General features: G+C 43.4%; 1 protein-coding gene across 1 annotated transcript in view; it reads left to right on the plus strand.

Moving 5' to 3' along the window:
• The window catches only part of LOC140267162 (kelch-like protein 29), a 210,836-nt gene that overhangs the window by 164,215 nt on the left and 29,862 nt on the right, over positions 1-16,759 (plus strand). The window contains exons 11-12 of the mRNA XM_072362354.1: positions 7,743-7,925; positions 10,536-10,716. Of these exons, the coding sequence (XP_072218455.1) occupies positions 7,743-7,925; positions 10,536-10,716 (364 nt within the window). The remainder of the gene's footprint in view (positions 1-7,742; positions 7,926-10,535; positions 10,717-16,759) is intronic.

Raw genomic sequence — 16,759 nt, forward strand, 5'->3', positions numbered from 1 at the left:
TGCAGGAGAATGTGCCAGAAATGTCTTAATCGCTCTTTGTGAAGAGTGCCCTTCAGCGGATCCCCTTCCGATTTTATTTCTGGAGCCCGAGATGGTATTTGAGGCAGGGAGAAAGACACAGAACAAGCGAGCAGAAGCAAGAGAGTTCAATGCAGCTATTCACTGGAGAATTCGAGTATGAGTTTTTGATATTCCTTCGGCTAATCATTGAAATCTCAAGCAAACACGTCTGTCTCAGCTCATAAATGTAACATGGAGGCAGTAGATCTGGATTAGATGACCTCTGCTTTGAATATATGCAGGGGCTGCAGTCAAAATTAAGGTCCTGTCCGCTTGACCTCTCAACTAGTGAGTATTGTTGGAAAGAGCTACGGGGAAGCAGGGAAATGGTGGATCAGATGTGGGGATGGGGGGTGGATATTCTGTTTCTGAGCTGCAGTTCGTGCTCGGACCAGTAGTGTGGAGCATTTATAAAAGCACGGATCAGCCTCAGCACATTTGGAACTTTGACCCGCTGTACCTGCCGCGAGGCTTTAAAGCTTCTACAGCCTCATCCAATATTCAGCAAATGGGGTGAACCTGCTTTGAGCTGGATCAGTACATGTGCTGATGGTGCAGATGTGGCAGGCACATGTGTGCCTGCATAAAATCATCAAATTGCAATGCATGCGATTTAAATCCTATAAGGTTAATAGGGTTTGTTCCTCCAAAAAAACAAGTCTTATTTTATTTTATAAAGCTACAAAGAACATTTCCTTCAATTTAATTCTCTAATTGAAGGGTGAAAAGTCAAAAAGGACTTTGGCCTCTGGAGTCCAGACCCTTTGCTCAACAGTTGTCCAACAGAGAGGCACCAAAATGCACACATGCATGGACATACATACACACTCTTGAAACCGTCCATATATATATTGCACCTTCCTAAACTCGGACACAATTTGTGAGTCCTTGGACCACTGATTCTCACCATTGCAAATTACATGTCTGGGAGAGAAATCATGGGGTCCGAGAGGGGAAAGAAAAGAAGGCAAAAGACAGAATGGAGAGACACAGCAGAGATAATAGGAAATAGTTATGGACCAGCAGTGAGATATAAATGTGTCTGAGCCCAGAGAGACTGACTGCTGGTGTCATTGTGGCTCTTATACCTAGTAAATGAAAGTGTATTCTTTTGGTTTTCCCTCTATATACAGTATCTGAATGTTCCACGTGCTGCGTATTATGCATGCTGAGCTGATGTAACATGCAGACATGGTTTCTTTTTCTCTTGTCAGACTACAATACATCGTTTGTCATTGTCACCATGGCAGTCTTGTGATTTATGTGTTTGATGCTTCGCTGCAAACCAGATTTTATTGAGAATAATGTTAAAGTTTAAAACTAATGGAAAAAGGAACTCCACTCATCAATAGCTTTCAGAAAATAGGCCTTTGAGTTACATCCCTCTCTGGCTTTTCAGTTTAAATCTTCAACATACAGTAACTATAGAGAAGCAGAGAAGTTGGTGAAGGACTTTAAATCAATTCCAGATATGAGTTATATTCAGTGCTCCCAGTGTAATGTACAGTCAATGTGTGACGTACATTTATAAATGAATCTTTAACGCTGACTCCTCAAACCTCACTCAGCATACCGAATGACCAGGGTCACTGACCGCACCAGTAGCTTTTGGCAACAGCTCCCCTCACTGGTGACTGCAAGTGCTAGATCTACAGCAACAGTATGCACCACAGTTTGGAATTATTTATGAAGGACAGCAAAGTCCACAGAAAGTTCGGTTGCAAGGCCTCGGTTACTGAAACTGAGCTCTAAAGAGTGCCTGCATAAGAAGCCTAGCTGTGTCCTGAAATGAATCAAACAATTTGAATCAGGAACAGACAAAATCTATCAAGACTGAACTTCAGACCATCGAACGCAGCGTGTAACTTGTTGCCTATTGATGTGGTGTTTTACTTGAAAGAAAACATCAAAGCAGAGTTTTTACTACATACTCGTCTGTGGTGTGCGTCTTTACCACTTGAAGAAAAGGGAATCTATATACCTTGTGAGGAAACTAATGCCTTTATTGTATTTTTACAATTTTTCGATTTTGTTGCTTCGCTGCTGCAGGCCTCAAGCTGGTATCAAACAGACTCCAAGGTCCATTTTAAGTAGCTTTCGGTGATATCGCTTCATCTGAAGGAGTTGGAGAACTTGTGAGAATGTGAAGCACATTTTCGGTGCCTCTCTTCAATGTTGACTTAAAACTTTAGCTTTAAATTCTTCACCTTTTGTAATATGATTGAAAGCTCCGGAAGTCGCTTTAGTAAATTTGCTGTTGTTGCAGTTGAAGGTACGGAAATCGGATGTTGACTGTACAGCTCAGTGTTGTCATTGTGTGAATTCAACTAGAATTATTTGGCTTAAAATGGATTATAATTCCTACCGAAGAATTGAATGAATTTGGATCATAATTATGGGAATTCATTTGGTTTTAGGTGGATTATAACATATTGGATAGAACTGGATTCAAATAAATTCTGATGCAGTCTAATTATAATTGGATTCAAATTAATTTAATTGCATTATAATCAATTGAATCCTTTTGGATTATGTTGAAATGAACTGGATTATAATGATCCAGACTAAATTGAATTGTATTTAAGTGGAACTGTTTTGAACTTGTTCGCTTTCTCCGTGGTAAGCGCTTTAGTTGTGAATTTGCACTATATTGAATTCAACTGAGTTGCTCCCACGGTTTAAAAATGGCGTCGTCTCTGTGACTCCACCCAGATGATCCCCTCGATTTCCCGCTCTGCTGCAGCGTGGTGCTGATAAAAGCAAGGTCAGGCAGGAGTACAAAAGGTAAAACGTGTGTTTGGTGAAAGAGCAGGAAGCAGTGAAGGAAGATGAAATGGAGAGTGTATTTGAAGGAGAGTAAAGTCCTGGGGCTTTAGAGAAAAAACCCTGAAGAGAGAAAGCAGGAGAGGTAGGTTGGGAGCAGGAGGGGAGGTGTTCGCTGCAGGGCAAAAAAGAAGAGGAATAAGGAAGGCAGGGTCACAGCATGAGCCAGAGAGCAAAGTGAGAAAAGACCCACTGTGGCAGCAGGGTGGAGGAAACGACAGGATCTTTCCGTCCTGCCTTTCTCTTTCCATCAACCTCACTTCCTGTGGAGTGATTGTACACCCATGTGAGTGTGTTTGTGTCCACCATGAAATCCGGGCTTGTTTCAGCATGGGGTAAAGCATGGGCGGCGTGCCCCTGTCGCACACAGGTTCATTTAGTTGGAATCGGATGTGTGGAGGCGATTCAGCGAGACTGCCAGGGGGTGTTTCTATTTTTTATATGCATGTGTGTGTGTGTGTGTGTGTGTGTGTCCTCACCTCATGCTTTGATGGTGGGCATCATCTTCAATTTGAGTCGGTTCTTAACACAAGACTGTCCACAACACATCCTTATTGGCAGGTTTCTTATTTTTTTAATATATTTTCGGCAAAACAGAACTTCCTTCTGAGGGATGTCCAAGGAGCAGATGCATAAAACTCTGTAGAGTCGAAACTCAAACCGTATGCATATGTTTCCTGGTAAGATTTCTAAAGTTTTGCCTGCGCGTGGTCCTCGTTTACAAATCTTACTCCTTAATGAAGCGTACGCACACTTAATTTCTGCTCCCATCGTTATTCATTAATGGATTTACCGCACATGCACCTTTCGTGAAGGAGCAAGGCAGAAACTGTTTCATGGGTTTGTGTCTCACAGAGCAGCAGCAGCCGTCCTTACACATGACCCTTGCTCGTGGCTTCATCCATTTATATCACCACAATTAACAAAATGTGATGATAGTAATAACTGGGCTTATAAATTTGAGCGTGCGCTCAATTATTTGCAGCTGTGTTAGTGAATAGCAAATTGCATATATTAATTTTAAACTGAACAAATATTATAATAGGAAATGCGGGCTCTGTGAAATTGGCTGTTTTGTTTTATGTTAATTTGGTCTTATTTTTCATTTCCTCTTCACAATGACATGCTTGATTTGCTCCGAGTGAGACCTGACAACAGGCTTCCCGAGTGCATGGCTCAGTACGGCAGACCCAGCTCCACAGGCCAAGACTCAGCAGTCCAGCTGCATGAAGGATTAAGAGCCACCTTTTTAGGACATGTACACATCCCAAACAAAAAAAAACAAAACATAAGGTTCAGGAGGAATAAATATATTTATTTGTTAAATCTCTTAGCTGTGGCGTCGCTGGTAGCTTCAACTACTGCAGCCTTGACTTCCCTCCCAGTCAGCGTCTCCACTTTTCACACCTCGATTCAGGTGACCCATAGGTGACAATGACTCTAACAGCCCAAAGGTTGGTCTGGTGTGCAAGAGACACACACATGATCTACGAATGACCCCACCAGGGCTGAAAGGCCTTAAACCACCAGCCTCTTCCAACTGATAAGAGGTGAAATGTTTTCAAGAGCAACAAAAGTCCAGCTGCCTTCTCTTTAAAGGCATCACCATGACCTGGATGACGTGTGCACACATGGTTTAAAGTATACCCGAGGTACACGCATTCTCTCACCGTTCTCTCTTTCTAAACATCAGTTTATGTGTGGGAGGAGGCTTCCACATTGTTAAAACATCCAGCCCCAGATGGTTTCCATTTTCTGTCTCTACTGTCTCACTGAAGACAAGTTTCTGAATTTAACTTTAGTAGCACAAGCTGATGATCAACCAAACGGAAGCAAAGCTTTTCTCACATATCGCTGAATTTCACTCGTGTTTTTTGAGGCAGAGCCTTTTTTTTTTTTCTTTTTTCAGGCCCAGCTGACACTGCAACTTGCCGTTTTAGTAGCATTTCTGTGGTAAATGTCTGAGGGGCAGAAAAGATTTTATATCAGCCTCCGCAGTACAAGTAAAATTTTAACAGGAACCAGATTAACAAACAAAGCCGACTGTTTCTCCTTAAATATAGGCAGGCTGGAAATATGCCTACGATGTAATAAAAGGTCAGTAACAACGAGGAGAAGGAGAAGTTTTCTCCCCCAAACTGCCATGGGTATAAACTCTGTCAGGAAAAGGAAAAGAAGGGGAAAAAAAGAGCTGTCAAGATATGGTTATCCCTTCATCCCCAAATGCTTTTCTCCATCCTTCGATCCTCCATCCTTTCATCCCTGTACCTAACTCCCATCAAACCTCATGCTGACTGACAGCCGTCCCTGCGAGGCCTCGTTGTCTGAGGAAAAACATACATGCACACATATATACACACACACCCACGCAAGCCTTTGATCCGATGCTGTGACTCCCCGTCAGCGGTGCCCCTCTTGTGTTTTGTTGCGTTCTGACAGGCCGGCGTTGGCTTGTGTTAGCTTGTGAATGTGCTCAGGGCTTCAGGGGTCAGAGCTGCGCGGCAGCCTCAGCGCCCAGATGTGGACTCGTGCTGACGTGTCCGGTCGAGCGGAAAGCGGAGAGAACGGTCATGCACGTGTGCGCTAGGTGATCATAAAGACCCGCATGTGCATCGACACCAACAACTCGGCAGCAATGTGGAAGCAGGTGGAAATACTTAAGCCGGACTGACGCCGCACTGCGGGGGACTGAGCAAACGAAACAACCATTTTGCACCCTTTCTACGTTTTAGGAACGAGGTGAAAAACAAACATTTGGCATCGGGAAATGTATTTGAACACCATTACCTGATAAAAATGAACGATGAATACTTTTAACGTGAGCATTTACAGACATTAAAAGAACAGCACGGTGGAGCCTTGACTGCCTGCGCAGCGAGGGGAAAAAAACACAAAGACGCAGAAACTTTGCCAAGTTAATTGAGGCAGTCAATATCAGCAAACTGAAACAACTAATTGGATGAGAGAAAGTGAGATGAAAGGAGATGAAAGAATTGGTTTCACAAAGGCGAAGAAAATAGTCATACTTTTAAAATCCAATAAAGTTGAAAAATAGCATGTGATAAAGAGGAATGTGGTTCAGACATGTAGAGCAATAGCAGAAAACTAATCACTGGGAAGAACAATAAGGGAGCAGAGTCAGTATAATTAATGTGTGTGTGTGTAGGTGTGGTTGGAAGCTCATGAGGGCGAAGACAAAGAGTCTATTTACTCCCCTTTATTTTTGTCAGAGCGCAGGCACTGAATCTTCTGCTGTCCCATAAAACTACTCTCTCATTTATTAACTACGTATCAAATGTCTGTTGGAGGTCTTTAGGGCCGTTTGAGGCTTCGAGTCTGGGTTTGCAAAGCAACTGAGCGGTAAAAAAAAAAAAAGAACCCTTAACTCAAAATCTTTAGTAAGCAGCACTCCAAGAACGCCGGTCTTTTCCTCGCTGCCAGACAGGGCGGCGACCGCCACAGATCCTACGCCTTCTGCGTTTTGTCACGATTGTGTCGCGGACCCTCATCTTTGCAGTGGCACAGTCACAAGTTTTTCCCTCCACCGTCACTTTCTTTCCCATCCTACACAGAAGAACACATTCCTTAAATCCTACAGAGGAAAAGAGCCAGCCGGCTTTAAGCTGTCCACTAAGTCTAAGCTGTGTGTCCGTGATATGTCTGAGGCAGTGCTCACTGCTCTGTCTGCTTGCTAAGCTTCAGCAAAGCCCATTGTAGTTTCTGCATCTTTCTCTTCTTTTACCCTCATTCCTCTTCCTAGAGAAAATCTCTCTGTTTTTACCAGCTTTGAGGAGGGAAAAAATAAAAGGGTAGTTTAAACTCAAAGAAGCATACTGTATGTCAAAGATTGCCGTCCGTGGCTGCATCTGGTCAGTATATATGTGTGGAAAAAGTATGGATCCAAACAGGTGAGCCAGCTGTACACCTCGCTTTGGAGTTTATGAAGATTAGCTCCCCTTTCCTCTCTTTCCGTACTTTTTCCCCTTTGCTTTTTTCACTCTCCTTCTCTTTCCTCTCACCATATCTATTTCTCCTTATCCTCCCGCTCCCTGGCTGGCCTCCCTCTGCCCGCCTGCCTGCTGCTGCTGCTTACAAACACACAGCTCATTTTTGTTTCGTCGCCTTGCCTGCTCACTGGAGCCTGCTGCTGCCGCCGCAGACTGAGAAGACCTGAGGACACACATGTGGCAGCCTGCCAATCCTGTGTGTGTGTGTGTTTTGGATCACTGGTGTCTTTATCCACCGGCTGTGTGTGTGTGGATTTGTCTCTGAGAGCAGAGATCTGATGAGCTCAACATGTTTGAAGTATCTTCTTAATCACACGTTCACCATCACTTCCAAATGTGCATTAATTGATCTGCTCATCGATTTTGTGAGTCTCCTACGCCATGCGTAGTGGTGTATGTTTCAATAGGAGTGTGTGTTGTAGTGAAGTAGTAAGTTTGTGGGAAGAGAACCAAACAAATGGCAGCCCCATCAGTCTTGTTAATTGAGTTACACTTTCCCATTTAACACAGTTCCCTGTGACTAAGAGAAAAGTTTTCTGTTTTGCATTTTTGTTTAGCATTTTCTGACAAGCTTATCAAGTCAGGCACAGCCAGGGCCTGCTAAATAAAAAGCATAATGGTGTAAAAATAGCATATTAGTTGATTCCTGTGTAGCCTGTTCTGGTGAAAACGGGCGACGTGTGTCATTATTAAATGCATAGATATGCCTTAAAGCAAAGCATTATGCCTGCAAGCTACTGCTGCACAGAGCTGTCCCAAAGAGCCCCCGATTCACTCTTGGCTCTTATTTCTTGGTCGACAGCTGTCTTAATGACCTGCTTTATCCTCTCTTTCCTCCCCTTTGTCCTCCAGGTGTAGCCGAGGTGATAGTTCTGGTGGGAGGGCGTCAGTCTATCGGGATGAACCAGCGCTCCTTGACAGCGGTCACCTGTTTTAACCCTCAGAGCAGTAAGTGGTACCCGTTGGCCAGCCTGCCCTTCTACGACCGCGAGTTCTTCAGCATCATCTCGGCGGGAGACAACATCTACCTGTCAGGTGAGCTAAAATGTCCACCCCGGCAGTGAAGCTGAAAGCTTTCATTTCAATGGCACAGAGTGGGGGGACGAGTGATGGACTCGCACTGCAGTTTTGAAAAGTTCTCACTATAGCAATGAACTTCTGCCAGAGTATAAAATACTTGAATCTAGCATCTGAATGTTTCATCTGGGCAAACACAGTTGCCATAGCAATGCAAATAAAGATACTAAAATGTAAATTTACAGGACTACTTCTAATTAGACCTTGAAATGGGATTCTTTTTTTTTTTGTCGTTATACCTTGAGGGTTTTTGGTTCTTTGTATTGTATGTGCTTGAATTTTGACCAGATCTGTGGTGTTTTTAAGTGGTTGAAGTGGTGCTTTTCTTCAAATTTCTTTGACATTCCTAATCCTTTATCGCGGACCCTTTTCCACCCGTTGCCACCGTGACTCAGAAAAGGGAACCTGCCCAGGCCCTCGTTCACTGCTTGTGACCTTTATCAAACACTTAGCTGAAAAAGGGCGGCAAACCTCAAAACCTACTCAACTTACTTTGAAAGCATTTTTTCCACCACCCAACACAGTTTACTACTTTAATGTCTTTCTGTTCATAAAAGTTTTACTTTTTGTGTGTAGAATGTCTTTGCTGCTCTTATTTTATTTACTTGAGTGTTTTTTTTTCAGGGCTGTACAGCTGCTGCAGTGTTCTGCAGTTTATTTAGCTCCATAGTAGCCCACTGTGCGCTCTGTGACTCCCTCAACGTGACACCTTTAAGTCGCTCCTTCAGAGGTAAACTGAATTTCTCCCTCCGCGGTCGATTTGTGCAAGAATCTTGCACGGTGCTCAGACCTTCACATTTCACCATGGAAATGCAACAGGATTTGTCCTGGATTTGTACCTTTCCTCTCCTGCTCCTTTCATATAAATGTAAATTTGTGTTTGGGCTTTGGAACAGGTCTGCATGTGTCCTCCGGGAGTCATGCAGCCAGCAGGGAAATCAGGGCTTTACAAGCTAGCCAATCAACAGCTCCCGGTCTGTAACCTTCCTTGCAAGCTGCACAGGGTCACTGTGTCACGGCTGGTGTTACATGTCAAACAAAACTGCTAACAGGGGTGATTGGAAGACAGCTAAAATGAACATTGTTTCCTTGGCTGGCTGGATGACAGGTCAAAACAGTAGCAAACAACTTTTAGTCAGTTTAAGTTGTCCAAGTCTTTCCCTGTTCTGATGACATGAAAAAGCTTCTTACCCAAGGAGTTTGGATCTGAATACTGTCTGAGACCGTATGAAGGAAGGACGTTTACGTGCAGGACGTGCATTTGTGATAAAAAGAGATTCCTCTTTCGATTCTATGGTTTTACAAATGGGGACATGATGAAAAAGTGCTGCCAGGAGACTTTTGGACAGATGATGTTTGGCCATACGCACAACAAATCAGCACGAACACGATGGCGGAGGACTGATGATTTGGGCTTGTTTTGCAGCAGCAGATCTTGGTCACTTTGCAGTCATTCAACTGACCATGAAACTCCTCTCTAAACCAAAGTGTTCTCGAGTCAATCATGAGGCCATCCGTCTGACAACGAAGGCAATGAACTAACTTCAGCAATGTTGTAAAGACGAAAATTCCTTCACAAGGCTGTGAGAGACTGATAATGTCATGCAGTAAATAATTTGTTCAAGTTATTGGTGCTAATGGTGGCTTTTGAATTATTATCATTCACTGTTACTTGGCAGATTATGTTTTACTTTGAAAAACATAACTGCGATAAAGCAATATGCAGCGTTTTGGCTCTCATGCTACTGTGAAACAGGAACATAAACTGTAACAGGCCGCCGTAATGCTCATAATCCCTCTGTGCCAGGAGAGCGGTATTCCTTTAAGATGGAATGCATGATCTGCACACCAATTTCTATATTTATTTTCACTCATTTTCTAACGGTTAATATTTTACACTGCATCAGTTTGTTTACCTTTGGGACTAAACAAGTAGCTAAGCCACTTGAATTCACTGTAGCACAGTAACAACCAGTGTTCTGTCTGTGCAGCCGTCTCTGCCACATAGACTCCAGCGGTTCAGCGGTCGTGCACTCATTCTCCTGTTTTCTCATTTTTCTGTGCTGTACTTTCACGCAAATTAACTGCTGGCCAACATTTATTAGCTCCCTCTTTGTCGATGCCTTTACTCACAGAACCGGAAGTTGCGTCCGGTAACTTCTGCTCAGAAACCTTTGAGCTACTCAGCACCTCTGCCAGCTACAGTTTTTAGCAGACTAATTGAGGAGCTGTGCAAACACACCAGCGCACAGGTAGAAATGCACACGACTCTGTAGGCCAGATGAAGGAATGATTTGATATACTTGGCAGGCCTGTCGACGAGAATTGTCTAGGCAGGTGTAACATTAGTATCAGTGATGAGGCTGCTATTTACTCTCTAGGGGTAGAAGTTTCAAATAAATACCCTTGATCTATACCTGACAATAATCAGTGTTCATTCTTTTTGACACCTGAACTTATCAAGTAGATGGAGACCAAAGTTGCTCGGTTGGTTAAAGCTCCGAAGTTCTTCGAGGGGGTTTATAGTGCCGCTGGAGACTTGACTTTTTTTTTCTCTTTACCTTCCAGGTGGCACTGAGTCAGGTGTGATGGTGGCTGATGTGTGGTGCTACATGTCCCTGCTGGACAACTGGAATCTGGTGTCTCGGATGACCGTGGCACGCTGCAGACACAACAGCCTGGTATATGACGGCAAGCTGTACACCATCGGAGGCCTGGGCGTGTCTGGAAACCTGGACCACGTGGAGAGGTAAAAGTCACGCAAACCTCACCTAACTCCTCGTCTCCAAACAGCTGGCTGTTGTTGTGCCAGCCCCGGTTTGACTGCCGCCTGAGCGTGCGACGGTCCTGCAGAAGTAGGTGGATCCAGAGCAACACGGTTATGTGCAAATAAATATTCAGGCCGCACCACGCAACGTGGCAGATGGTGTGACATGCAGTAGTGCGGCGCAGCATATTGCAAAAGTGGTCGGACAGGTTTGTTAGCATTTTTCTGGGAGAGCAAGAGGTGCAGAGGAATGAAGCTGAGCTGGAGCATATTAAATGGCCACAGCTGTGAGAGTTGTGGAGCAACAGACCGCCTCTTACTTGTTCGAGAGCAAGAGAAATTTGCTTTCAAAGATCAGAGTGGTACAGTGTGTCTGATTCCATCCACTTCAATACCAACACATCACTGACACTAAATTTCAAGGTTGCACACTAAAGCCCATTCAGCTGGGTCTTATTTTATTTTATTTTTTTTGTTTTGTTTTTTTGCTCTCGGTTTATTGAAAGTCCTTCAGCACAACGCCAGACTCTGGCAGTGTTCTCATGGAGTCTGATGAATTCCTAGTGGCGTAAAACATGAACATGGATTATCCAGATTTAATAGTTTGATTCATATGACTTAACACTGCTCTCTGTCTTATTTTTCCCTCTAACCTGGACTGATATGCATGTTTCAGCAGAGGGAGAGGGCTACCTCCCCCTGCATGGCAGAGCAAGATTAACCAAAGCAATCAAAAGAACATTACTGAGTATATTAGAACAGGCCGCTGCTGCTCATTACCTAGCAGCTCAATTGATCTCCAAAGCTGTTCGCAATGCACAACAGCCCTCCAAATGAAACAGCCTAATTTGATATTTCCCTATAATGCTGCTATACGGTGTCGTTATGACTGGCAGTAGATGGAATATTTGCCCCGTAATGGAAACGCACTTGATTCATCTGTCTCCAAGCTGCTTAATTTGAAGGGTTGTTGATACATCCAGGGTATTCCTGGCTCCAAAGAGATCAGCATGTCTTCGCAATGTTATGCGTTTGTTCGCGTTCGTCTGACTGTGCCCTTGTGTGTGTTTTTGTGCAATCATGAGGCTTCTCCGAGGCCCTCAGCAACTGGACTCAATTAACAGCACCTTAAAACTTTAACCCACTTTGCCTCTCTCAAAGAACTGCCGGAGACCTCCTCTGTGTGGTGTTGCTGCCTCGGTGAAGGTATTACAGACAAGGGGGGGGGGAATCACCCGTACACATGCACACATGCAAACAACTCAGGCTCAGACTTCGAAGAGTTTGGAGGAACACGCTTGATGCTCAGGCTCATGGCATTCCGTTGATAACGCAGGGTCAGAGTTGTTTTCACCGGGCCTCATCATGTAAAAGCTTAACGGGTCTCTGAAGATGTTTGAGCAAATTGTCGGAGCAGTCAATAGGCTTGTTTCTAAGCAACCCAGGCTTTTATTTTATTTTTTTTTCCCAGAAACACCATGTGTTGCAAGAGTCAAAACTGAGGCAGAAGGTCCAAAGCCTCAAAAATTCACAGAGAGAGAATGCTTCTGGGTGTTTGTGCTTTTAAAGAAGTTATGAACAGGGGCTGTATGTGTGATATTCCTTTTATTAATATATCTGCTGATGAACTGAAATTGCACATTTCTAGCGCTTTCATTTTTTTTTTTTTTTACAGTTACAAATGTATTATTCATGGTTCAGATCTCCATCTAAAATGTATTATAATTGTAGTCTGCTGTTTTTTTTACTGACTAGATGTGTTGACCTGCTGTGAATTCCTTTACTACCAACTTTGTTGATGAAATATTGATTAACCAGCTGGCAGACACTGGCAGTGCGAGCTTCATGTACATTTATGAGGATCAAATCATCTAACTGCATTCAGTGGGGAGTAGGTGTCGCAAAGGTTGTAAATATTTGGTTTCCTGGAGAGAAAACTGTTTTTATCTGGAAGGCATTCCATCCTCTGAATTTATAATGTAACATTTTCAGCTCAGGCATCCAGTGATATTTTAGGAATGACTGACAATACTTTAAGCGTACGCTCAATCCATAGCACACATTTGGTTTTGTCCCTCTGAGCAATGTTTCTGTCATTTAAAATCAGCGTCATTTTAAATATATCTCAGCTGCTAGAGCTGTTTATCAACCGGATTCCACATTTGAGTGAGATGTGTATTAACAGGTCGAGCGATGAAAGAATTAAGGCTCAGACAGAACAAAGAGGTTGACTTGGAGTGTGAGCACAAATCATCAACAGCGTCTTTAGGAGTGGATGGTTGTGTGTGTGTGGCCCTAAAACTGCGCTGATCAGAAGACAAGCTACTTCCAGTAATGACCAGGAGCAGCATAAATCAGTGTAGCGTTGCAAACAGGCAGACCTGTTGATAATCAGCAGACTGCAGCTCACCGACGACTCAGCGAGAGTTGTGTCTTGTTGCTGCAACGCAAGCACACATAAGCGTGAGCCTAATTACCTGTTCGATTTCAAATATTTTAAAGGTGCTCTTTGGCTCAAATCCAAATAAAGACCTTTAATCGTGTCCACTTCAGTAGATAAACACGTCGACGAGTTTTCCAATGGAAAAAAAAAACGTGTAGGTCATCAGTTCATCCCTTTAGATACGACCCATCCTGTAAACTACTGCCCCTACAAGGGAAAGAGGGAAGTACAACTCGTATAATGATACCCAGCATTTTCATAGGGAGGATAACACGGTACGCAAACAGAGAACTTTTGGGACTTGCCTCACAGCCTACTGTGTAACACTGTGATATCTGTAAACAGTTATTATTCAGGGGGAAAAAAGTATGTCTGTAAAAACCTGCTGGTGCATCGCTACCTCCTTACCATTCTGTTATAAACAGGCCAGAAATAGACTGAAGACCAAAGCTAGAAGTGCCGCAAACTGTTTTTTGTATCGCGTGTTTGAAATTTCCAGTTAAGAAAAAAATAAATATGTTGTGGCTTGGTGGAGTTTGTATATTTTTTCAAGCCAAACGGCCTCAAAGGGATCTAAATCTGGACCTTGGTGACAACAGATTTGCCATGTCTGCTATCTGTTATGATCTATAAAAGTATCAGCTGATAAATCCCACCGACTAACGAGAGTTTCCCGTCAACCCTTTAGCTGACTTGAGGCAGGTTCTCACAGGCATTCTGCCAGAGCTGAGGAGCAAGTAAACAAGGCTAGTTTAAAACCGAGAGCAACATGTTTTCGCTGTTTGAATTTGAAAAGCTGTGTGGACTGACATTGCTTTATTTTTTTTGCCTTTCTTCCACTTTCTGACCGTTTTGTTGCCGTCATCATCTTCTGCTGGCACACAGCTTAATTTTATGTGATCCTGTAGCACAGACACCCCTCAAGGCGAGTTAAACCGATGGACTGAGCTCTCGTTGATCATCTTTTCTTTCCTGAGATGATATGCATACACGATGTGTACGAATCAGTGTGGGGCCAAGCTCTGCTGCTTAATAAGGTCTGCGTGTTTGTTTTTCCACTGAGGAGGAGAGCGCAATTGCAAAGATTAAGGAGGATTTGCGAACAACAGGCAGCTGGTTTGTCAAATCAACTTGAAAGGCAGGTGCTATAAATCATACACAATCTCAACAGCTTGATGAAGGGTTTGACAGATTAACAGCAGCAATTTCATAATACTCATAAACACTAGTTTAATTCCTCCTGTTTCGTTTCCCTTTGGAACAAGAGAGGGGCTAAAAGCACCATTAGAACAATTATTACTCAGAAAATTCAACTCAACCTTCTAAGGGTTTTCAATGGAGAAACTATAGAGCTGAAAAAAATCTTCAGTTTCCTTCAGCCGGGGGCCCCGCACAGTTTATTCTTCCCATGAACAGATATGAATTAAATAAGGCTTTATTTCATTTCATTCTATAACCTTGACATCCTACGCACAATTGCCTGAAGTATGCTTCTTCGGCATGCTCTGAAAGCCCCCCCCTCATCTCAAAATCTCATATTTTGATTAAGTTTACATATGAATCATCATACATGGGAGAGGAGACAGCTGACGATTATTGAGATCGGTTTCAGGTCGTTTTTGAAAGCATTTGTCTGTATCTGCTTTGATGAATGAGCCCCATTAAAAGAGCTGATCCTTGATTTTGCATCAAAACACAAGATTTGGCATGTGTGCGGCTCTGCTGTGAGACACGATCGACGCTACTGTTGCTCAAGGCCGTGAGGCCAAAACTCTAAAGATAGTAGAGACTTCAACAGTGAGGCAGTCGGTCCGTAGTGGGAGTAACTCCTGGCAAGTGGAGATAAGGGAGCTGTTTCTTTTTCTTTTTTTTTTTTTTTGCCTCTGCACAATGAAGTAGAATGCTCACATCGAAAGAGCGGTTGTAATATGGAAATGTAATAACGTTCAGAAAACATTAATCAGTGCATGTGAATGGTTGCCTTGTTTGATATGCACATGACTGGCGAGGATTGTATCTGAAGGCTGGGAACGGCATGAAATGGTGCGACGGCGAGAGCTGATTTGCTCCACTTATACATTGAATGATGCAGATTAGTTTTTTTTTTCCACACTCTGCCTGTTTTGGTTTATTATGGGTGTAAAAGTATTTCAGTACATGCTTCCATGCTCCTTGTTCATGGATGATGTGAACATGGAGTGGATGGAAAGTTTCCAGTCTTTTGCGTTTTCCACATTTTGTCATTTTTCAGACTCGTCTTGACATGATCAGTTGATTTCTCTCCTCCAGCACACGAACAAGGTTTTTTTTAAGTGTATTACTAAAACTAAAAGTTGGTTGTATGCCTTTTGCATAAGTGTTCAGGCCATTCCTTCTTGTGGAGATGATGTTACGAGTTCGGCATGCCTTTTATTTTCTTTTCCAGAAATATTCCAGCTCAGCCTGTTTGGTTCGGGAGCATCTGTGCACAGAGTTCTCCGAGGTGCCTCATTGAGTCCACATCCCCACCCTGACTGTGTCCCTCGAGAACTTTCACAGAGTTCTCCTGAAGCCATTCTTGTGTTTTCTTGACAGTTGTCTTACTGAAATGTTGTCAAAAACATCTCCAAACTCTGGCCGTCACTCCCTGACGGTGTGTAAGAGACTCATCCGTGACTTCTTGTGTGTGCCAATGCGATACCCGTTTTGGGCCCCCAGCAAAGCCCTGAACAGGCTCCACTACATCCAAAACTACCACCAGGTGTTCTCACCCGCAGTAAACCCTGGCAGGAAATCTCTCCGACCCTTACTCACCTCTAATTAAGCTTTGCATCCTTTACAAACTCCTCCCTGATCTGCTGATCCTCCAAGCTCTTGCTCCTCAGTACCACGCCAGCCTCCTACATACTTCATACATCCAAGGACCCCAAACTCTCCAGAATTGTTTCCCTACTAATATTTGTTGCTCCTCGTCCATGGATAAATATTGTTTTTAAAGTTCTAGAACACTATCTATTTATCTATTTAAGTTTAGCTTATCGCACGACTGCTTCCCCACCAGAGTCTTATCAGCTGGAATTATCTGGAGAAGTTCTGGACTCGCTTTAAATCTTTCCGTATAAATCTTTCCGTATCAATCTTTCCCTTCATTGCGATGAGGTTCGCTGCCTCTACCACAGAATGATACTCCTCCCTTCCATTATAGAATGGCGGGAGCTACCACACAGACACTTGTGATGTCGGAGGATGAATGAAAGGATGGATGGAAGTCTGTTAGGCTCAGTTGGACCCAAGTCGATTTTACCAGGGTCTTCAATCTTTTATTTTACTTATGGAACACCTTTTGTTTAAAGAAACGAAAGTGTTGATTGAAGAAAGGAAACGTTTGAACTCAATTCTGGACAAGTCAGGAAACTTTCCATATGCACCGTATGTACTGTACAAACACGCATATACGTTGTCTGTCTGCATATAGCCACAATTGGCCAAGGTCTCTCACCTCCCTGTACTGGTTCTTTGACACCTAATTTGCAGTCCTTCCCGCTTCCCTCGCTCCCCATCTCTCCATTCATCTCACTGAGGGTTTCACGCTCCTAACCGTGA

Source organism: Leuresthes tenuis, unplaced genomic scaffold (genome assembly GCF_036924035.1).
Source record: "Leuresthes tenuis unplaced genomic scaffold, fLeuTen1.0.hap1 SCAF_13, whole genome shotgun sequence".
Lineage (NCBI taxonomy): Eukaryota > Metazoa > Chordata > Actinopteri > Atheriniformes > Atherinopsidae > Leuresthes > Leuresthes tenuis.